Source organism: Notechis scutatus, chromosome 10 (genome assembly GCF_049901735.1).
Source record: "Notechis scutatus isolate UNSWTSFEM ecotype Mainland chromosome 10, rNotScu1.2, whole genome shotgun sequence".
In the NCBI taxonomy this organism is placed as follows: Eukaryota; Metazoa; Chordata; class Lepidosauria; order Squamata; family Elapidae; genus Notechis; species Notechis scutatus.
In genome coordinates this window covers 11524953-11549302 of record NC_142018.1, presented here as the reverse complement: position 1 = coordinate 11549302, position 24350 = coordinate 11524953, and the positions used below count along the sequence as shown (strand labels likewise).

The window sequence follows — 24350 nt, the reverse complement described above, 5'->3', positions numbered from 1 at the left end:
TAAATATTTATTGGGAATTAAGATGAGGGAATTAAGGCAATGCATCATGGTAAATGTAAGGTATATTGGGAAATATAATCCATATCATGTGGCCACCTGTAATCCTGATTGGTCACTGAATTGACTCTTGGTTGGATTGTGGGAGGTTCCTTCTCTCTTGCCTGAACCCAGCATCATGCTGGCATCTCACCTCCTTGCTCCGTTGATATGGGATGAAAGATTACCATCCTTTTACACCATAAAGTCAGCTATGCAGAGAATTGGACATTGAGATGAATCTCGACGTAACTGTGAGTTATATTTGAGGATGCCTGATGAACCAATAAAGAGACTTTGTATGGATGCCTTTGTGGAGTTTAAGTCTGCCTCCCTTAAATTCAGCTAGTAATTAAAGGACAGAACAATCATCATCACTATATCATCATCATCTTTACCGACCCTATAAACCCTTGAGGGGTGGAGTCTGGGAAACTGAATGGAGCTGAGTGTTTACTGGCCAGATGCCCTTCCTGTTGCCAGTGTGGAGTTATGTTCAGCAGATATGTTCTCAGTGTGCCCAGAGAGAGAAATATGTCTTTACCTAGGACCGAACTCACAGCCTCTTGATTGTGAGGTAAGAGTTCCACCTCTAGGCCACCACATCACTCCCTGGACCCGTCACTATATATAAGTAGATATATAGATAAATGTATATCAGGGGGAAATTCCTACAAAGAAAGATAAAGTGTGGTAGAGCCCAGGGCAGAGTCAAGAGAGGAATCAGCCTGGAATCATTACGTTCCCAATCCCTCTTGCATTCTACTTACTTATCTAGGGCCAGTTTAGTGCTGACTGTTATTTGATCAGATTCTTGTATATAGGCATCACGCACTAAATCAACTTAAAAATTCAATTTATTGTGTAGTCCTGATTCTTCACGCCTGACAAAAAAAAAAGACACACGAGCAGCATTATAAAAATATTTGCAGAAAGAGTCTACAAGCATCTCTTAACATGCCAAAATGGGAACATAAAATTGACAGATACGCCCTTTTCTAAAAATACAAGTCTCTTTCTTTCCATTTCATTTGGGTGAAAATGTTGATGAGAAGCATATCCCCATTCAGCACTATTTTACAATCCTCCTTGTAAGAAGTGTTTAGTTGCGAGATTTTAAGGGCCAATTGGCCTCATTGATTTGTACTCTTGTGTCATTTCTTTCAACACTGATCATCAAAATTGGGGTTAACACTAGACACCAAAACGAAAGAAAGAAAGGGGGCAAGAAAGTAAGAGGCAAGAAAGAGAGAGGGGAAAAACAGAAGAAGATTATCTCATGCGCCAAACAATCCTTGCTCTTGTATCAGAAGACAACAATAACAAAGATCCCAATTGAAAGGTTGAAAAGCAAAACATGTATCAATAATCCTTTGCTGAAAATCTGATGAGCTTGCATTTTGGGATCTGCTTCCTGAACATGAGATTCCTCTGACCGTAACTGTCCCCTCCTCTGCCTTCCCCTTGCCTGAAGCATATAACTTGTTTGTGTTATTCTCCTCCCACATGACCAAACTTACCCTGTCCATCCAATGTTATTGGCTGTAGGCCCTAAATAAAAACTGTTGAAGGACAATTTGAGCAAACTGAATTTAGCATCTTTGGCTGCATCTTCTTTGTGGCCCCAGATTTAGAATCCCTTGGTTCTAAACGCCTCTACCCAGCAAAACTGGAAAACTGGAGTGTAGGACTTCAACGCAAGAATTATTCTTTCCTTTGACCATCCGGCCAAGGTAACAAAATGGGAATTTGAACATAAACAAGTTGTATGCGTCAGGCTAGGAGAAGAGAGGATCTCGCTAGGGTTCCAAGGCATGCAAAACGACAATGACAAATGGTTGTTTGCTCAGATTTTGGATATATGTTTTGGGTGATCAGTGCTTTGGCGACATGTGGACCATCATTTTTGAAGTATGTATACAACAGGGATTGTTTGGAAATGGCTATTCTTGAAATAGTGGGGGCGGGGGAAAGGAAGCAACAGAGGAGATGAATGTAAAGATGAAAATGGCCAGAGCAGTGTTTCTCAACATTGGCAACTTCAAAATGTGTGGACTTTTAACATCCAGAGCTCCCCAGCCAATGGGTGGCCTGAGGAATTTATGGGCATTGAAGTCCGTGCATCTTCAAGTTGCAAACATTGAGAAACATTGAATTGAAGGATGCTTCTTTGTAAATTGCATTGATCTCAAATTCTTTCTTCATCTTACGTTTTTGAGGTGTACTCCGTGAAAGCTAGGTTTAAACAATGGGGGAACACAAATGAGTGAGAGCTTGATCCTCTATTTACAAGCTATAGGTGCAAATTTTAGGTAGGTGCAAATTTTCCCAGTAGAAAACACACAGTCTCACCATCAGAGACACCAAATGCATCTGAGAACTACTAAGCTACAGAAACCAAACTATTTATTGATTTAGAAATACTTCAATAAGAGATTCATTTTATTGTATTAATTGTACTTCAGTGTCATGGATGTAAACTATTATGGGTTATGTATATTTTAATGGTTTCAAATTTTATTTGGTGATTGTCAAGTGATAAAAAGTTTGTAGCTCTTAAAATCTAAAAAAAAAGTTATTCCTAGGACTGAAATTTTCTTGCATCTGAAATTTTCACTGACTGATGTTTTAAGGCAGGGTATCCTATTTTAATACATTTGTCGCATTTTTTTCATTATTCCTTTCATCTTGAAGTTCTTTCCTTTTCATTATTCACTAATCTTGCAATTAAATTATAAGTTGGGATCCAGGATCTGTTTTAAAAAGTTTTGTAAATATAATAGGAAAGTAATTGCACAGCAATCATTTTGCACAAGGAATTATACAAGGAAATGCAATATTATTAAGCATTAATAATGCATTTCAGTTTCCAAGCAATTTACTGCTTTTGAAAGAACCGCTTTGCCTTTTATTTAGCAATGGAGAACTAGTTTGGTGCAGTGATTAAGGTGCTGAAAAAAACCAGGAGAGTGGGAATTCTAGTCCTGCCTTAGGCTTGAAATCCAGCTGGGCGACTTTAAGCCAGTCACTCTCTCTCATCCCAACTCACCTCATAGGGCTGTTGTTGTGGGGGGAACAAGAAGAGGATGGTGTGTTGGATATGTTGGCCACCTTGAGTTTTATGTGTATGTGTGTATGTGTATAGGGGTGGGGTAAATATCTTTAAAACATGTTTAAAAATTTATTCTGCATTTGCACAAAACAAGAACTAGCATGAGTAGAGTAGAATAGAGTAGAGTAGAGTAGAACAGAACAGAACAGAACAGAACAGAACAGAACAGAATAGAATTCTTTATTGGCTAAGTGTGATTGGACACACAAGGAATTTGTCTTTGGTGAATAAGCTCTCAATGTACACAAAGAAAAAATAAAATACATTCATCAAGTATCATAAGATACATCACTTATTGATAGTCATAGGTTACTAATAAGCAATCAAATCATACTAGGAAACAAAACAATATAAATTGTAAAGATACAAGCAACACAGTTATAGTCATAAGTGGGAAGAGATAGTTAATAGGAAGGATGAGAAGAAGAAGAATACAGCCCTACTAAGTAGTTTGACAGTATTATGGGAATTAGTTGTTTAGCAGCGTGATGGCATTCGGGGGGAAACTGTCCTTTTGTGTAGTTGTTCTGGTGTGCAGTGCTCTATAGTGTCGTTTTGAGGGAAGGAGCTGAAACAGTTTATGTCCAGGATGTGAGGGGTCTGTAGATATTTCCACAGCCCTCTTTTTGACTCGTGCAGGATACAGGTCCTCAGTTGAAGACAAGTTGGTAGCAATTGTTTTTTCTGCAGTTCTAATTATTCGTTGAAGTCTATGTCTGTCTTGTTTGGTTGCAGAGACATGACATATCAGATTCAGCAATTTGCGATCCACCAAGGTGTTAGTGAAAATCAGAAAGTATGTAGACAATGTAATTTAATGTAAGCAATGTAATTTAACCTAATTTACTGTCTGGTTTGAATTTGAACTCCCAATGACTTCATCTTTAACTGAAAGAGGTTTCTTCTTTCTAATAACCGAGACAGTGTCCCTCGTTTTGACCTTCCGCATTCAGAACTAGCTTCAACGTATTTTGATGATATCATGCCTTAATGAAACCCAACTAGATATTACAAATATCCTTAATATAACAGACAACAGATAATCAGAGTTGGAAGGGATCTTGTAGGACATCAAGTGGGAGATCCTACACCATTTCTGAGAAATGGCAGTCCAATCTCTTCTTCAAAATCTCAACTGATGGTGCTCCCACAACTTCCAAGGGCAAGCTGTTCTATTGGTTGATTGTTCTCACTGTCAGAAAGTTTCTCCTTATTTCCAGGTTAAATCTCTCCTTGTTCACTTTCCATCCATTATTCCTTGTTTGGCCTTTGGGTGCTTTGGAAAATAGCTTGATCCCCTCCTCCCTGTGGCAGCCCCTCAAATATTGGAAGTCCTCTATCATGTCTCCCCTGGTCCTTCTCTTTACTAGACTAGCCAAGCCCAGTTCCCGCAACCGATCATTGTATGTTTTAGCCTCCAGTCCCATAATCCTCCTGGTTGCTCTTCTCTGTACTTTTTCTAGAGTCTCAACATCTTTTTTATAATGTGGTGAACAAAACTGACTGTGGCTGATGGGACTTGAAATAGCAATAGCACTTAAACTTATATACCACTTTACAGAGCTTTACAGCACTCTCCAAGCATTTTACAGAGTCAGCATCTTGCCCCCAACAATCTGGGTCCTCATTTTATTGACCTTGGGAGGACAGAAGGCTGAGTCAATTCTGAGTGGGTCAGAATTGAACTCCTGGCTGTGGGCAGAGTTAGCCTGCAATACTACATTCATATCATTTGTGCCACTATGGCTCTTATTTAGCAATAGCACTTAGACTTATATACTGCTTCATAGTACTTTACAGCCCACTCTAAGTGGGTCCTCATTTTACCAACCTTGGAAGGAGGGAAGGTCGAGTCAACCTTGAGCCACTCAGAATCGAACTCCTATGGCGAAACTTTTTGCTATGGTGTGCCGAAAGTGCACACACACCGGCACCCACATTGCAATGTGCCCCACCCCCCTTACCTGTACTGTGCATGCATGCACCTCCGGGCTGATTTTCAGCCTGTTTGAGGCCTTTTTCGGCCTCCCTGAGGCTCCAGGGAAGCCTCTGCAGCCTCGGGAGGCCGAAAAATGGGCCTTCCGGAAATACCAGAAGTGCCTGTTTTCAGCCTCCGGAGGGCCTCTGGAGCCCGGGGGAGGCTATTTTCACCTTCCCAGGGGCTCAAGGGAAGCCTCTGCAGCCTTTGGAAATACAGGAAGTGATAAAACGGGCCCATTTTTCAGCCTCCAAAGGCTGCAGAGGCTTTCCTCGAGCCTCAGAGAGGCTGAAAAAGGCCTCAAATGGGCCAAAAATCAGCTGGGAGTGTGCACATGTGCAGTGCAGGTAAGTTTGGCTGGGGCTCGTGTGCCCACACAAATGGCTCCACATGCCATCTGTGGTATGCGTGCCATAGGTTCGCCATCACGGTCCTAGAGTGAGCAATGAGTTAGCCTGCAATACTGCATTCTAGCCACTAAGCCAACATGGCTCTGGCGGCGCAGTGGTTAGAATGCAGTACTGTATCCAAATAATTATTAAGGGGGAAATAGGTTTTGCTTTGCGCTATCCATTGTTATTCAAGAATGGCCTTGTCTGTAACTGAAGCTAATAATGTTGAGCTCTTGAGGAACATTACTGACATAAATGCCAAATGTAGCTCTCAGTAGAAACCTTCTTAAGTAAAATTTCATCAGTTGGAATAGAAGCAAGTAAAGAAAGAACATAGCTGCTAGTTCAACAGATGGTCTCGCTTCCAGCAGAGGTGGTATTCAGCAGGTTCTGACCAGTTCTGGAGAACCGGGCGCGGAAATTTTGAGTAGTTTGGAGAACCGGCAAATACCACCTCTGACTGGAGTTTGACAGTATTTTTCCCCTGCTACGTCCACCAAGCCACGCCCACAGAACCGGTAGTAAAAAAAAATTGAATTCCACCACTGGCTTCCACCTTCATTGGTACAGTAGATGCTCCTAGTGACAATGGAGGGAAGGGCTTTAGTTCCTCCCCAGACCATGTGTAGTTTCCATCGGTAGATCCATAGGGGTCTATTCTATCATGAGGAGGAAATAAACACTTGTAAGACTGTGCATGTCCAGCTTCCTATTTGCTCCAGGAACTGTAAACATCACCTTGTCATCTGTCAATTTCTAACATTTTTCTTTTAACTTGGAATGCCACATATTCTATTTTTTATAGTTTATTTCTAGTCCTCTAGAGCAGAGGTCTCCAACCTTGGCAACTTTAAGACCTGTGGACTTCAACTCCCAGAATTCCTCAGCCAGCTTTGCTGGCTGAGGAATTCTGGGAGTTGAAGTCCACAGGTCTTAAAGTTGCCAAGGTTGGAGACCTCTGCTCTAGAAGCTACAGAAGCAGATACCTATAAATTGCCATAGAAATTTGGTTTGATGAATTGCCATAGAAATTTGCCAGTAAAATTGATAAACTAAACCTATTTCTATGGCAATTTATACCCCAAACCATCAGGGGTATAAAAGAAATCTGGGCTGTGGGTTGCTTATCCTTATCTTCTATGAACAATAATCTAATGGAAAGAAATTCATGCTTATATCAGTATCGCTTTTTCTAATTTTCTCTCTTGTTATCCAGATTCTTGTAAGTGTCTTCCACCTGCCAATGAGAATAGGAGGTCTTAGGAGACATCGTTAACACTGCTATGCTCAACACACACAAAACTGTGTGGGTTTTTGACCTTGGCTTCCCCATGGGTAGACATCTCACTACTCTAGTGTTGGTCTCCTGCCTGATCTTGGGTGTCTCCAGCCAGACGGCCAACAGCTTCAAAGACAGCACCATATCTTTGGAGATTCTGGGAGAAGATCCAACTTTGAAGATTATCCAAGCAGGTGTCTTCCCAGATCAGAGAGTCCCCTCCAACAAGTCAAAGGACTTTTCTGGAGATGCCATCCCACAAGCTCCACTACCAGTCATGTGTGAGAAGCGAACAGAAATCCGGGAAGTGTTCAAGTACATCAACACCTTTGTCTCTTGCACTATCTTCATTGTGGGCATCATTGGAAACTCCACCCTACTAAGGATCATCTATAAGAATAAGTGCATGAGAAATGGGCCCAACGTTCTCATTGCCAGCCTTGCTCTTGGAGACCTCTTCTACATCCTCATTGCTTTGCCCATTAATGTGTATAAGGTATTTATTTATTGTATTCATCTACTTATAACTTACCATTGCTATTCAACTGGGTTTATCACGTTGCTATGATGCCCTTCCTTTCAAATCCAGCTCCACTTGATTGATCAGTGAGATGAAGTCAACAGATGCTCAGATATAAGGTTGGTAATGGTAGCACATGCATGACATTAAAAGATGCATCTGCTTGGGATGCAGCCAGGAAGAGTCCATATAAATTGGTACAATCCATGTAGTAGCCACAGAAAATTCCAGATCTTAATCAAGTGATTATTAGTTATCGTTCTGTAGCTCAACAGCCAGAAGCTGATCAGATGTTATAAAGGGAGTTGAAAATGGGTCTGGATTGCAGGGATGCCAAGGGTCCTTATCAGAGAACTGACCATCTAACCTGGCAAGCTGTTTCTGTGACCTATAGTTTGAAATGGTACAGTCCAGAGGTGGTATTCAGCAGGTTCTGACCAGTTCTGGAGAATCAGTAGCGGAAACTTTGAGTAGTTCAGAGAACCGGCAAATCCCACCTCTGACTGGAGATTTTACAGTATCCTTCCCCTGCCACGCCCACCAAACCATTCCACTGAACTAGTAGTAAAAAAGATTGAATTCCACCACTGGTACAGTCCAATAAAAAAATGGGATGTGTATGTGTAGCCTAATGAAGAGAAGGCTGAATAGCCATCTTCTACTACTTAAAGGGTTGTCACAGGGAAGAGAACATTGATTAGAATAGTTTAGTTTAGTTTAGTTTAGTTTAGTTTAGTTTAGTTTAGTTTAGTTTAGTTTAGTTTAGTTTAGTTTAGTTTAGTTCATTGTCATTGCACCTCGAACAACAAAATCAAACACTATCCTCAATGCACACTATGACCATGAAAATAAACACAAACACACATCCTTCACATTCTATACAATTGAACTGAAAACCGCTGATGTTGCATTAATATTGCACTATACAGTAGAACTCAATAGAGTTACTGCCCTGGGATAGAAGCTGTTTTTCGGCCTAATTTGTCCTTGTTTTTATTGTCCTGTACCGTCTGCCAGATGGTAATAGTTCAAAAAAAAAGGGCACCCAGGATGAGATGGATCTTTGAGTATGTTTTGAACTTTCTTAAGGCAGGGGTGACATGATAGCAGGGTTCCGATATCTCAGAGGCTGCCACAAATAAGAGGCGGGGGGTCAAGCTATTCTCCAAAGCACCTGAAGGCAGGACAAGAAGCAATGGGTGGAAACTCATCAGAGGGAGATCCAACCAATGGAACTAAGGAGGAATTTCCTGGCAGTATGAACGATTAATCAATGGAAAAAGGTTGCCTCCTGGAGTTGTGGGTGCTCGATTATGGGAGGTTTTCAAGAAAAGATTGTCTAGGATGGTATAAAGATTCCTGCCTTGGTCAGGGGACTGGAGTAGAAGACCTCCAGGTTCCCATCCATCCTTATGATTCTATGAAAGTGACAAATATGGCTATAGGGTAGGATCTCTATGGGCTGAAAATATCCTTCTGGTGGGGTAACTGAAAACATTTTGCTCCTGTCACCCAAGAAATATAACCCTACCGACTTCACAGACCAGAAAACTTGCATGTGGAAGGATAAGGAGAACTCAAAGTCAATGCTAACATCAGAATGAAAATGTGGAACATGCATCCGACTGCAGTATTATTTTTTTCCACCGCTTGTTGAGCACTGTAGTAGAAGGAACAGTAGAGCTATTGTTCTGTAGCTCAAGAGCCAGAAATTGATCAGATGTCATAAAGGCAGTGAAATGTGATTAAATGGGAGGCCTCCGGGCCAAAATATATGTGAAACATAATTATTTCACATATTCCTCCTTCCCAGATATTTCTGTTTGGGATTTTTTACACAATCACCTCCTTTGAATGTAATCAGAAGTCAACTGGGCAAAGACGAAAAAGAGTGTAGTACTTAAAGCAATCTTCTCTAAATTGGTTTCTGTCAAGATATATGTCCTACAACAGTTGGAGTTTAGAGAAGAACCGATTTAGTTCAATGTGGAGATGTCCTTGTGGAGGATGTGTGGGATCCAAATATTCTGAAATCCTTTGGAGAGAGAAACTGACATCCCTCTCACCTTTTGCCTGGAATTAGCTTCTCATGCAGGAAATCCTATATATACCAGAATTCCCTAACATTTACAGTAGCCGTGGTGGTGCAGTGGTCAGAATGCAGTACTGTAAACTACTTCTGCTGACTGCTTGTTGTGGCAGTTCAGTTCTCACTGGCTTAAGGTTGACTCAGCCTTCCATCCTTCTGAGGTGGGTAAAATGAGGACCCAGATTGTTGGGGACAAAGAGGCTGACTCTGTAAACCACTTACATAGTGCTGGGAAGCACTATGAAGCAATGTATAAGTCTAGGGGCTATTCCTTCCTTCCTTCCTTCCCTCCCTCCCTCCCTCCTTCTTTCCTTCCTTCCTTCCTTCCTTCCTTCCTTCCTTCCTTCCTTCCTTCCTTCCTTCCTTCCTTCCTTCCTTCCTTCCTTCCTTGTGGCTAGAATGCAGTATTGCAGGCTAACTCTGCCCATTGCCAGCAGTTTGATCTTGACTGGCTCAAGGTTGACTCAGCCTTCCATCCTTCTGAGGTGGGTAAAATGAGGACCCAGATTGTTGGGGGCAAGAGGCTGACTCTGTAAACTGTTTAGAGAGGGCTGTAAAACACTATGAAGTGATATATAAGTCTAAGTGCTGTGGCTATTGCCCTTCCTTCCTTCCTTTCCCCTCCCTCCATCCCTCCCTCCCTCCCTCCCAGTGGTTAGAATATAGTATTACAGGCTAATTCTGCCGACTGCCAGCAATTTGATCCTGACTGGCTCAAGGTCAACTCAGCCTTGGATCCTTCCGAGGTGGGTAAAATGAGGACGCAGATTGTTGGGGTCAATAGGCTGACTCTGTAAACCTCTTAGAGAGGGCTATAAAGCACTGCAAAGCAGTATATAAGTCTAAGTGCTATTGCTATTTGTAGACCAGCAGGGAGGGGATAAGTTAATGCAAGCGGCTGGCAAGCACGCACAAATGCACAGCTCCATTTCCATGAGTGCCATGCACACACATCTGCCACTCACGCAAATGGAGAATGCACACACATACTCGCCCTCTGCTTGTGCAAGGGAAGATGCACTTGTGCGCTCCCCGGCCATTTGCACAGCCGAGTTGCAAACCCCTCATGGCCCACTAGTGTGGGGGCATCCCACAGGTTGGGGATGCCTGCCCTATACCATTTCAAATGAAAGGTTGTCCTATGTCTTCTTAAAAACCTCTAGGGTTGGAACACCCACATCTAATAGAAGCAAGTCGTTCCACCGATTAATTGTCCTAGCTGTCAGGAAATTTCTGGATGAGAAGCAGTTTGGTCTAGTTGTTAAGCCACATGGCTAGAATCCAGGAGACTGTGAGTTCCTCTTCCACATTAGGCATGAAAGCAAGCTGTGTGATTTTGAGCCAATCATTGGGAGACTGTGAGTTCTAGTTCCATATTAGTCATGAAAACTCTGGACTAGTCACTCTCTCAGTCCACCATGTCAGATTCATGTGACAAGCCAATGGATCAACACTTGACTGATTGGGGGTGGAAAGGTAGCCTGTCCTTGTGGAAAAAATATTAGGAAAAACATGCAATTATTGGATATTGTTTTCTAATATTTGGGACCCTGTCAATATTCCATCTGTAAGAAATATTGCTGCATACTGATCACAAATAAAGAGATTGGCCAAAGAGTTTGAAAGAATACAGTGCATTTTGTAAATAAAAATGGTGACAGTTCACAAGGGTTAATAGGTTACTTAATTCCACAGCAAGGAAGATAAAGCAAGAATGGTTAAATTGGTTACTTTATTTAAAGAGGAAAGTATGTTCTTATTTGGATATCACTTCTGGAATTTGGGCTTGTGAAGAAATAAAATGAAACTTTGGTCTTGTTTTTGTTGATTAGAAAGATTTGGTGTTATAGAAATGGCTAGTTATATATTAATGTGTAAAAGCAAAAAGTTGAGGTTGAAGTGTATTTATCTTGTACCATGCTAGGAAGAATTGGAATTCAGTGTCCCCTTTTCTTTCTTTTTTTCTCTTCCTCCTTGTATCTCACAACCCCCTTTTCCCCGCTGCCTTTCCCTCCTGTAATTTCCTATTTTTTTTTGTATTTTATATAATAAAATAAAAATGATAAAGATGACAAATAGAGAGATCAGCGTATGTATTCCCAAAATTATAAGTGAGCCCCTCATGGTCTACCTTACATATTCTGGCCGTTGAAGTAGAGTTAGATGATCATCGAGATTTTAAAATTGGGATAATCCTTGTAATTCATCTTTCATGACACCAGCAAACCACAAGATTGTAACGTTTAGTGTGGAAAAACAGCAGTTCTGAAATTGGAACAAAGTGTTCAAAACATAAAACAAAGAGGAAAAATCTTTTTCATTACTCAATAGATAATGACAACAATATTTTTCTCTCTCTTTGCTTGAATTATTCCAGTTGTTTCTTCAGAAAAGCAAGTAAAAAAAAAATCAACCAAAACACATATTTTCAGTTAAATCTAAAAGAAAGCAGCATTTTAATGATTAATTTTAATGATTTCCTGCAGCAAACATTTCTTAACGTGATTTACATGGAGTTTTTTTTTTTTTTTAGAAAGAAACAAACACTTATTGAGTTTTCATAAATCTTGTTTTACACTGACTAAATCTGGCATTCTTTTCTCATTCCTCATTCGCCTTATCATAAGCTTTATTTGGAAGCATTCCATGTATTACAAATAATTCTCAGAGAAACCTCAATGACTCATTTATTTATACATCAATTTGTATATCACATGATTTCAGACTCCGGGCAGTCTACAATTATTTAAAAAAAAAAATCAGTTTAAGCAAAGAACTACCATCCAATCTCACACAGTGCAAAAAAAAAAGAAAAAAAAAGAAACATCCATTAAAACTCCAATCTGCAAGACACCCCAATTGCCATTAATGCTTCCTGAATAATCTTCACAATTTGGGGGGGATTGTTACTAGGTTAGGGGGCTTTAGATATGTCTCAAGGCAAGTATTCCTTGAGAGATATTTGAGTAGGTAATGGTAAAGGAGTCCCTGCAGATTTTAATATCTGCCTTGAATACTAGTCATTTCTCTCTAGTAACAAGCCCGCTGGAGACTGGAAACGGGCCCATTTCCGGTCTTCTGAACTTCCGGGAGGCCTGTTTTTCGCCCTCCCCAACCCTCCACGCGCCCCCTGTACTTACCTGCATCCAGAACAGGTGGCTTGGGGACTTCTGGGAGGGGTGGGGCTGGGTGGGCGGGGCCAGCCAGGAGTGGGATTTGGGGGTTCTCCAAACTGCACAGAATCTTAGCTAGGGGCTCTCCCGAACCCCTGCGAACCCCTGCAGCTAGGTAACCTTGGGCCAATTCTTCTCTCCCAAATCTCAACCCACCTCAACAGGTCATTGTGGTGGGGTAAAAAGGAGGAATAATGTCTATTAGCTTTGTTTACCACCTTGAGTTACTTACAGTATATAAACAATAAAGGCAGGATAAAAATAAATACATTAACTAAGGCTTGAAAGAAACTTAACTGATTTTACTAGAATACTAGCTGCCATTTCAACCTAGTTACACAGTGTTCACAGTGGTGTACTGCACAATTCTTACAGGGCATTGGTCAAAACTACTGATAGGATTGCAAATTTTGCCCATCCCATCTCACATTCTTATGGGGTCATTGGAGACTTATTTATTTATTTATTTATTTATTTTATTTTATTTTATTTTATTTTATTTTATTTTATTTTATTTTATTTTATTTTATTTTATTTTATTTTATTTGTCAATTGTTTACAAGATAATAAGTATAAGTGTATACATAGTTATGAATACATGAAATGGGTACATATAAGAAAAATAAAAGAAACAATAGGACAGGGACGGTAGGCACGTTGTTGCGCTTATGCACGGCCCCTACAGAGACCTCTTAGGAAAGGGGTGAGGTCAATAGTAGACAGTCTAAGGTTAAAGTTTTTGGGGTTTGGGGAAGAAACCACAGAGTCGGGTAGAGTATTCCAGACATTGACCACTCTGTTGCTGAAGTCATATTTCCTGCAATCAAGTTTGGTGCGGTTAATCTTGAGTTTATATCTATTGTTTGCTCTTGTGTTGCTATGGTTGAAGCTGAAGTATTCATTGACAGGTAGGACATTGCAATGTATGATTTTATATACCATGCTTAAATCAGACCGAAGACGGCATAATTCGTTTTCTAGTTCTAGAATTTCAAGTCTGGTGGCATAAGGTATTCTACAATGAGTAGAGGAGTGGAGAACTCTTCTTGTGAAATATTTCTGGACTTTCTCAATTGTGCTAATATTAGATACGTAATGTGGGTTCCAGACTGATGGGCTGTATTCGAGTATTGGTCTAGCGAATGTTTTGTATGCCCTAGTTAGTAGTGTGATATTACCAGAGAAAAAGCTACGTAGGATTAGGTTAACAACTCTTAATGCCTTTTTGGCTATACAACGTATTTATGTTCCTGCCATTGAAACAAGCCTTTTTACTGCAGGGGGATAAAATGTAGATTGATTCGCTCAGGCTTGTTAACATTTTAGTTTTTTTTTCCCCTGGCTTCTGTTCAGGTCAGGAAATTATCCAGAAATGCAGCGTATGTAAACATGCAACTGCCATTCATGAGCAATCATGAGAAAGGAAAGGCTCGTGTTTGATCACATGCAGGAATCTGCAGGGAAAGAACTAACTAAATCTGGAGAGGGTGGACAAGCCGTGCCCCAGTGACTCTCAACTGACTTGTCAGCCATTCCTGAATTACAATAAAGAGTAGCCTTCTTAATCCTGTTTTCAGGGACACCTGGCAGTTTTGACGTTAACTTCCCACTTTTCATGCTGTTAGGATTTTTAAAGACATGGGTCAGGTGCAGGGGTGGGCTTCAAAATTTTTAGCAAGGGGTTCTCTGCCTGGTTGCTGGGTGGGCATGGCCTAGTCGGCCTCCTGAGGTGTTTTTGCCTTCCCCGGGCTCCGGAGGCTCTCTGGAAGCCGGAAACAGGCCCACTTCCGGCCTTCCTGAACTTCCGGGAAGCCTGTTTTTCACCCTCCCTGAGCCTCCGTGCACACCCTGCATTTACCTGCATCCAAAAGAGGGCACCTGGGGACTCCTGGGAGGGGTGGGGTGGGCAGGGCCAGCCAGAATGGAAGGCTGAGTCGACTTGGGTTGGTTTGGATGGATGGATGGATGGATGGATGGATGGATGGATGGAAGGAAGGAAGGAAGGAAGGAAGGAAGGAAGGAAGGAAGGAAGGAAGGAAAAAAATAGCCATAGCACTTATATACTGCTTTGCAGTGCTTTTATAGTCAGCCTATTGCCCCCAACAATCTGGGTCCTCATTTTACCCACCTTGGAAGGAGGGAAGGCTGAGTCAACCTTGAGCCGGTCAGGATCAAACTGCTGGCAGAGTTAACTATAGCAATAGACTTAGACTTATATACCGCTTCACAGTGCTTTTACAGTCCTGTCTAAGCAGTTTACAGAGTCAGCCTATTGCCCCCAACAATCTGGGTCCTCATTTTACCCACCTCAGAAGGATGGAAGGCTGAGTCAACCTTGAGCGTGGTGAGATTCGAACTGCCAAATTGCAGGCAGCCTGCAGTACTGCACTCTAACCACTGCGCCACCATGGCTCATTATGGAGAAATAATGCTGAGTTTCTTTCCTTTGTTTTTCTTCCCAGCTTCTCGCAGAAGATTGGCCGTTCGGGGTGCAGATCTGCAAACTGGTGCCGTTCATACAGAAGGCCTCCGTTGGCATCACTGTCCTCAGCCTTTGTGCTCTCAGCATAGACCGGTAATAAACTCTTCGGAGCATTTCCCGTTTTTACTGAAACACCTTTTTCCTCTGGCAAATAGCATCTCCTTCCTTTCTCCTCTAGATACCGAGCAGTGGCTTCCTGGAGCCGGATTCAGGGCATTGGAATCCCATTGTGGAAGGCGGTGGAAGTGACTTTCATTTGGGCTGTAGCCATCATCCTGGCTATCCCGGAAGCCATTGCTTTCGACTTGGTGAAACTGGATTACCGGGAACAGATTCATTGGGTTTGCTTGCTGGCCCCCGAGCAAAAGTCCAGCTTTATGTCGGTGAGTTGTTTCCTTTGGCGGTGATCAGAAACAGAGAAGTTGACCAACCAATAGGCTTAATGTTAAATGTATACCTCTTCCTGCTTTGAATGGACAAGCTTCAGTCTAGTTGGGGAGAAGGTGGAAGACAAAATGGCTGCCTGGAAGTGTTATTTCATTTTGGCACATCGTTCATTCTGTTCAGGGGTGGGCTTCAAAAATTTTAGCAAGGGGTTCTCTGCCTGGTTGCTGGGTGGGTGTGGCCATGGTGGGCGTGGCCTAGTCAGCCTCCTGCACCATGGCAGGGGGGTGTTTGCGCCCTCCCTGGGCTCCAGAGGCTTTCGTCGAGCCTCCAGGAGAATGAAAATGGCCTCCTCAGGCTCCGGAGGCTCTCTGGAAGCTGGAAACAGGCCCATTTTCAGTCTTCCAGAACTTCCAGGAGGCCTGTTTTTCACTTTCCCCAAGCTTCTGTGCGTGCTGTGCACTTACCTGCGTCCAAAATGGGCCATGTGGGGGCTCCTGGGAGGGGACGGGTGGGTGGGGCCAGCCGGGAGTGGGATTTGGGGCAGAGGTGGTATTCAGCAGGTTTTGACAAATTCTGTGGAACCGGTAGCGGAAATTTTGAGTAGTTTGGAGAACCAGCAAATACAACCTTTGATTGGTCTTGCCTCCATCTATTCTCCGCCTCCCAAGTCCCAGCTGATCAGCTGGGTCTTCTTTGGTTGCCCTGCACGGAGAACAGAGCTGAAAAGCAGGTTAGTGGAATGGGGAGGGAAGGGGATTTTGCAGTATCCTTCCCCTGCCGTGCCCACCAAGCCACGCCCACAGAACTGGTAGTAAAAAAAATTGAATCTCCCCATTCTGCATAGAATCTTAACTAGGGGCTCTCCCGAACCCCTGCGAGCCCCCAGCAGCCCACCCCTGATTCTGCCCAACCTCTTATGTATCAGCCTTTTCCATTCTGGTGTTCCCTAACTCTATTGGGTTTACTACTAATCCCAGTTTATACAGGTGTTAGCTTGGAGATGCTCAGCAGAGTAAGCTCAAATTCCTGCGGCTGGTAGTTCCAAATGTACATGGAGAAAGGAAAAAGAAAATCTTTGAGAGAATCAGGAGACCTTTGAATGACTAAATGGCAAGGATAGTTGGAGGAAATGATGGCCACAAGTGACTTCATACCAGAATATGAAAACAAAGAGATAAGATGCTTTCCTTAAATCTCATTTCTCTTGGGATGACTTTGCATAACATAATGAAATTGAAATATCTTTATTATGGTTGAGGGAGGGAGGGAAGAGGAGAGGAGAGGGGGAAGGAAAGAAGAAGGGAAGGGGTGTGGAAAGAAGGAAGGGAAGGAGGGAAGAAAAGAGGAGGGGAGAGGAGAGGAGGAAGGAAAGAAGGAAGGAAGGAGATAGCTATAGAAAATCCATTATAAAAAAAGAAAGCAATAAACAATAAAACAACACATCTAAGCCAAAGTTTTCCACATATGCTGGCTTGGCAACTATGTTTTGTAACCCAGAATGTGAATGAAGAGCTAACATCCCTTAAAAACAATGAATATAAAATGTACCTGTATGCGCCTCAAATTTGGAAATAGAAGACACCATAGAAAGATATAGGCAAGAGCTTCTACTCTACAGCTACGGGAGCAAATCCTCCGAGGATAAGGATTCTTGTGAAATCTGCTCACCAACAATACAGAAGAAGCAGACGAAAGCACTCTCTAGAACAAGCCTCTATTTACTCTGAATTAGCTTGGGTAGATACCCTGCAATCCGGACCTTGCAGTAGTTTGACATGTGAATATCATGGTAAAAAAAGAAAAGAAAAGGCTAAGTTCCCACAACATAACAGCCTCTAAATTGTTTAACTATGATTTCTTTAAAAAGCCAGAAGTGGCTGCTGGTTCACACAGCCATGGAACTTAAAACAATTACATGACATTGCTTAGCACAGCACCTAATTCCAATTTCTGCACACGAATGAGCTCGGTGGTGTCAGGGCTCTGGGAATTACCCCCATTTAAATCATGAGTTTCAAGCCAAACTTCCAAAACTTCAAAAGGATTTATTGGGAGTTAACATGTCCGGCACTGCCCTGGGTGTAGCTGACTCTGAGACACATCATTCATTGTCACCCTTGACCCTGGTTTTCCCCCACCCCTTTGGGTGTATCGTAATTCATATTCTCCAATGGGACACATCCATAGCCAAGAGTCATCAAGAGTCATCAAGAGTCATCAAGAGTCTCCAGTTAGAATTTTGCACGGCAGAAACTTCGGTGACCTACAAACTATCTATGAAAACATTTATGGAATGCAGCTTTGGTTGCAAGCTGTACTGTGCTTCCCCACCACCACACACACACACACACACACACACACATACTTTCTGCTGGCAACTCTAAAAGACCAGATAAATATTTTATGAGTTGACAGGTGGTGCATTTCATTCCTTGAACTTGTTTCTTTCTTATCCTCTTTCTACAGTTTTACAAGGATGTGAAAGACTGGTGGCTTTTTGGATTTTACTTCTGCCTGCCTTTGGCCTGCACTGGTGTCTTCTACTCCCTCATGTCTTGTGAGATGTTGAGCAAAAGCAACGGCATGAGGTTGGCCCTCAATGATCACATGAAGCGGGTGAGAATCCTCCACATCTAAGATCAAGCAGACCTTTCAGCTTTGGCTAAACATGTGATGGTGGGGAGAGGTTTCCTTACTTTATCATTCTGTTTCCTGCCACTGTTCCATAATTGTCCATCTAATTCATGGTTGCCCAACCTTTTGGCTTGCCTGAGCTGCATTGAGTGAAGAGGAATGGCGGAATGATAGGATCTCCTGCCTTGAGCAGGGGGTTGGACTAGAACAGTGGTCGCCAACCAGTGGGCCGGGGACCACTGGTGGTCTGCGAGAAAATTTTGGTGGTCCACAGAGAAATGTTCCCCCCAAAGCAATTAATCCAGGCTGCACAGGAACACAAGGCTGCGCCACCCACATGGCCTGCGGGAACACAAGGCTTGCGGTGCTTGCATTGTGAACAACATGAGGTAGTGAGGGGAGGGGGGAAAGGGCAGAGGGGGGAACTTGCCCCAATCACCCCATGTGCCTGGCCTGGCCATCGGGCTGCTTCTTTCCGCTTCTTTCTTCTTCTGCTTTTGGCTACACGCAAGGAAAGCAGCAAAAGTCTGTCTTTCTCTCCCCCAAACTCCGCCAGAAATGAGTCTTTGGGACTCTGCAAGGCCTCTTGCTCCAGGAGGCTGTGCCACTAAGACTCATTTCTAGCGGAGTTTGGGGGAGAGAAATAAAGACTTCTGCTGCTTCTGCTGATTTCCTTGCATGAAGCCAAAAGTCTCTCTCTCCCCCCCGCCCTGAGAACGGAGCTGGAGATGGTATCCTGCCATCCCAAATAAAGAATGATCGATCAGTAGGAAAACGGGGTGGGAAATTTTCCTGCAGACTTTTTGGGGGATTTTCCCAGGGTCTCTGGTCCATGGGATTTAAAATTATGAGTTTGGTGGTCCCTGAAGTCCAAAAGATTGGCAATCCCTGGACTAGAAGACCTCCAAGGTCCCTCCCAACTTCTGTTATTCTCTTAATTCTGTCGTGGGTCACATATATTTCATTTCATGTATTTTATTTTATATTTTATTTGTTTTATTCTATTTATGATTCTATTTATAATTTTATTTATATTATTTTATTTTACTTGCATTTATTATTTTATTTTTTATTCATTTTAGTTTATTGTAATTTTATTTTATTATTATTTTTATTTTACTTTACTTTATTTTTATTTTATTTATTCAAATTCTATAGCTGCCCAAACTCAACCAAGTAATGATTCTGGGCGGCTTCCAATTACAATTTATAATTAGAACAATTGAAAAGTCAATAAAACAGTAAAAGCATCCACAAAATAAATAAGTATAAGCAGCAGCGGTGATGGTTAATCAACTAATAATGAAGCCAAGTCAATGATAAAAATACATTATATAGCGAATGTATGTAAAAACAAACCTCCTTTATTTTTTTAAAATATTTGTTATTATCTTATGGGATCATATTAAGAGCTGTCCAGTGCTGCATGTGGCCTGTGAGCCATGAGTTGGACTCACCTGGTTTAAATAAGGGTCAATTATGTACATTTGTTGACGCTGTCCTTGGTCCTGCTCTGGAAATGCAACATAGCTCAGAAATTAATGGATCTCTTTCTTTGATAATTTGCGGATACAACAACAGTGTATACAACAGTGGTAGGACTCATCTCTTGGGTGGGATGAGTCTGCCAACCGAGATGAGGTGGACCGGTTGCTTTTGTGGTGTGGAGACAATAACTTGGTCCTCAACACCAGTAAGACCAAAGAGCTTATAGTGGACTATAGAAGGAACAGATCAGACATCCAGCCCTTGCTTATCACTGGAGCAAGTGGCCAGTTTTAAGTTTCTGAATGTTACCCTAAAAGAGGACCTGACCTGGGGTGCCCACATTGCAGCCCTGGTCAAAAGGGCCCAGCAGAGATTATACTACCTGAGGCTTCTCAGAAAACAACAACTGAATGAAAAACTGCTGGTGACCTTCTACCGCTGCACCGTGGAGAGTATTTTAACTTACTGCACCTCTGTATGGTTTGCCAATTGCACAGTGGCAGATAGGAAAGCACCCCAGAGGGTTAACGTCATTGCCCAGAGGATCATTGGTTGCCCTCTCCCCTCTTTGGAAGAGCTTTATAGCTCCCTCTGCCTTAAGAAAGTTCAAAACATTCTCAAAGATCCATCTCATCCTGGGCACCCTTTTTTTTAACTATTACCATCTGGCAGACAGTCCAGGATAATAAAAACAAGGACAAATAGGCTGAAAAACAACTTCTATCCCTGGGCAGTAACTCTGTTGAATTCTGCTGTATAGTGCAATGTTAATGGAATATCCGGGGTTTTCAATTCACTTGTAGAGAATGCGAAGAATGTGTGTTTGTGTTTTATTTTTAGAGTTATAATATACACCGATGATGGCATTTAATTTCATTGTACAAAGTGCAATGACAATAAAGCAAACTAAAATGAAATTTACTTAAGTTTTATTTAAAAGTTTTATATCGCTGTTCATCTCATCTTATGATTCTGGGTGGATGAGAGCAATTTAAGACAACTGGAACCCAAATAGGTAAAGCAAGAAGAGAAATAAGTGAGAAACAGGAAAAGGCTGAAGCTCGTAAGGTCTGATCTAAGCACTGGAGGGGACAGGATGGAATGAAGTATGAGAAAATTGTTTGTCTTTTTTTCTGATCTTCTACTATTTGTTTCAATGGTCACATGTTTGTTTTCCAGCGCCGAGAAGTGGCCAAGACGGTGTTCTGTCTAGTGGTCATCTTTGCCCTCTGCTGGCTTCCTCTTCATCTCAGTAGGATCCTCAAGAAAACCATCTACAACCAACAAGATGCGGATAGATGTGAGCTGCTTAGGTGAGATCAATACACAGAAATGCCATGTGGTGATGATTGAGACTTTAAAAAAAATCGAAACAGTTTTGACAATGAGTCTTTTTGCTTTACTTATTGATTGTTAAGTGCATTGATTCAATTATGGCTATGCCACCTTTCCACCCCAGCTGGGACCTTCATGATAACATCCATTAGAAAGCTCTATAAAATTGTAAACAAGACAGCCATGAACAGCACGCTCCTTTGATTGAAAACAATGTAAAGTCTTGAGGTAGGGTAGTGAAGGAGTGATGAAGATCTAAAGAAGCTTGGTACAAACCATGGTCAAGATTTTAATGGCCTTTCCCCCAAAATACAAGGTCTTCAGGCTGGTCTAACTATTGCTTTTATCATGCAAGTGGATCTGGCATCATCAGGACACAGGGCAGTCCCAAACAATGCAGAAGATTTACTACTCATCACCATGTACATCCTTTGTCAAGATCCTTTCACAAAATTATTCTGCTATACTTAGGAAGTTCCTTCTGCAAGATAAGCAGAGGGTTGATTTAATTCAGGGTCTCCAAATGTGGCAACTTTAAGACTTGTGGACTTCAACTCCTAGAATTCCTCAGCCACTCACTGGAATTCTGGGAGTTAAGGTCCACAAGTCCAGAAGTTGCCACTTCTGGAGACCCCTGGTTTAATTGAAAAGTCCCAGAGTGTACCAACCCTACAAGAACAACTTAGCTGGGCAGATACTACGGAAGACAGATGATCCCTCAAGTAATCAAGCCCTATGCCTTGTTCAGCTTTATAGGTAACAACCAGCACTTTGAATTGCACCTGGAAGCAACCTGACAACCAGTGAAGCAGTAATGTTACATGGGTAAACTGAGGCATGCCCATAAGTGGCCACACTACTGTATCTTGAACATTGAAGCTTCCAGGTGGTCTTCAAGGGCAGCCCCATGGAGAGTGCCTTGCAACAGTCAACCCATAAATTAATCAGGTCATAAGCAATCCTTTGGATCATCTGGATTTGGCTTGAACTGAAAGAATTATCAAAGAAAAGAAACAGCTTGACCTCAGCTCTGCTAATAGAGAAAGCTAAATGGGTTAAATCCTAGTTAGTACTTGACTAGGATAAAGTAGGGAAGGCTACAGACCAGGTTGGGAAGTTGGAAAAAAAACTCCCAGAAGATGGGAAGGCAACGGCAACCTCTTCCATAGCCAAGAAAAGTGCTGGATATATTCTTGGAGTCATCAAGAATTGATTTTGTCCTAGAAGATGTTATCTTGCTTCATCTTAATGTTCTACATGATGGCTCTTTCTTGTCTCCTTCCATCCAGTTTCCTTCTGGTTATGGATTACTTTGGCATCAACATGGCCTCTCTCAATTCCTGCATCAACCCTGTGGCTCTCTATTTTGTTAGCCGGAAATTTAAGAACTGCTTTCAGGTAAGAGAGTTGATGAAAAGATGGCATGTGAAGGGAGGGAGGGAGGACATGATGAACTGAAGCATCCAGAGCAGTACCACCAAAAATAGAGAGGAACACTTTGTTATTATTACTTCTCATGAAAGAAGGTGAATATACATATCCCAGGATAATGTTGTAGAGTCCAATCTGGGTCAGTCACTGGGACCAGAGATTTTATCCTCCAAGCTTTTGGACATGTTGGAGTCCATCTTCAGATAACTTCTCTCTAGGCTTGTAAAACATTCCTACACCTGTTTCCAAGTTGCCATAAGAAAGGGGGGGGGGGAGAGAAAGGGGGGAAAACCCTGAAGGAACTCAGAAGCACATTCCAAGCTGATTTCACAAAGATTGCAACTGAGGCAACCGGGAATTCTGGGCGCAAACATTTTCTATTGTAGGGCGTGATTGATGACACCCAGTCCATGAACGTGTTTCCTTGGACAATCTGAATTATGATCCACCCAGAGGGGTAGTGGGGAAACAGGGTCATAGGTGATTGTAAATTATGTATCTCAGAGTCAGCTTCATACAGGTCATGCCAGCATGTCACTCCTAATAAATCTTTTGAAGTTTTTTGAAGTTTGGATCGAGGCTCATGATTTAATTCGGGCGATTGATGGAATCCTAGGAAGATAAAACTTCTAGTCCCAGTGAACCAGGTTGGACCCTGCATGATTACTCTTCCTTTATGATAATTTCTTCTCTTCCCAAGAAATTCCTACTCTTTGAGTATCTATGCCTGCAATCTTTTTTGGCTCCAACTCCACTTAGCAGAAGCTCAGATGAAAAGTATATGGTTTACAAGCAGCATGAAACCACCTCTTGTGGGGTGGAGAGCACAGACAGTCCCTTCTCCTTCATCACCAGCAAGCAGAATTGGGCTAGCTGTGGTTACTGCTAGCTTACCTGGAGCCCCGGTAGTGGTTAAGTGCACTATTGCAGGCTAATTCTGCCCACCCCTAGGAATTCAATCCTGATGGGGCTTAAGGTTGACTCAGCTTTCCATCCTTCCAAGGTTGGTGAAATGAGGACCCAGATATGCAAGTAATACTGACGTTGTAAAATAGTCTTGTTCAGAATGTGCTGTAAAATACTATGGGGCAGTATATAAGTCTAAAATGCTATTGCTATGATCTAATTCTGGAGGGCAAATAAGCTTGGCAGAGTGTGTGAAGGCAGAGCTACAATTAGTGACTTCTTTGGCCTATCCTGGGCCAGGAAGAATAAGACAAACTTCATCGGTGATTGAGGACGATATTTGTGATCTTTCCATCTCAACTTATTCTTCATTCCTGCCCTAAATGACTCTCATCTCTTCTTTGTTTCTCCTAGTCCTGCCTTTGTTGCTGGTGCCACCGGCCAGCACTTGGCATCCTCCCAACCGATGACAAGGGATCTGTGGGGAAATGGAAAGCCAACGGGCAGGAACTCGACCGGAGCAGTTCTCACCTGAGTAACAAGTGCAGTTCAACTTAGACCCAGGAAGAAACAAGATGAGAAAATTTGGTTGGAAATTCTGAGATAGATATCTTGGATACGGGATCTTGGATTGGGGTATTCCTCTTGAACTCAATTTTCTTCCCCAGAGATCAGCCTTGATCTCAATCATCTCTTGACTTCTCAAAGGTCAGATTTCTCAAAAGTCCCTGCTAAAAATATTGCTTTTCTCTTCTCTTCCCCCCACCTTTTTTTGGATCTTTCAATGATCATCACATCCTTTTCTTTACTCATTCTTCCTCACAGAATAAAATATTGCGTAGGACCATAAGAACGGGCTTGATCCAGGGTTTTCTGCTCTGTATAAGGGGGACTACAGCAAGCAGAAGCCAGGGGCTGATACTCGACCAGGAGAAAACAGAAAAGGACTAAAGGTTGACCCAGACCTGAGAAACTGAGCTATTTCCCAGTGGACAAACATGGCTTGTCACTGTCTCCTCATAACAAGCTTCGGGATCATGACATTTCTTTCTTAAGCTAACTAGGTAGGAAGGAACACGGTGGCTCACATGGTTAGTACGTTGGATTG

The 24350-nt window shown here is 42.2% G+C and overlaps 1 protein-coding gene across 1 annotated transcript; it reads left to right on the top strand.

Moving 5' to 3' along the window:
- The first annotated feature begins 1615 nt into the window (after window positions 1-1615).
- On the top strand, window positions 1616-24090 carry LOC113416660 (endothelin receptor type B-like). The gene is made up of 8 exons (XM_087972120.1): window positions 1616-1769; window positions 6735-7293; window positions 15042-15154; window positions 15240-15444; window positions 17915-18064; window positions 20750-20883; window positions 22195-22303; window positions 23657-24090. The coding sequence occupies exons 2-8, from the start codon at window positions 6802-6804 to the stop codon at window positions 23798-23800; spliced, it is 1347 nt and encodes a 448-aa protein (XP_087828246.1). The 5' UTR covers window positions 1616-1769; window positions 6735-6801; the 3' UTR covers window positions 23801-24090.
- Window positions 24091-24350: the final 260 nt, after the last annotated feature.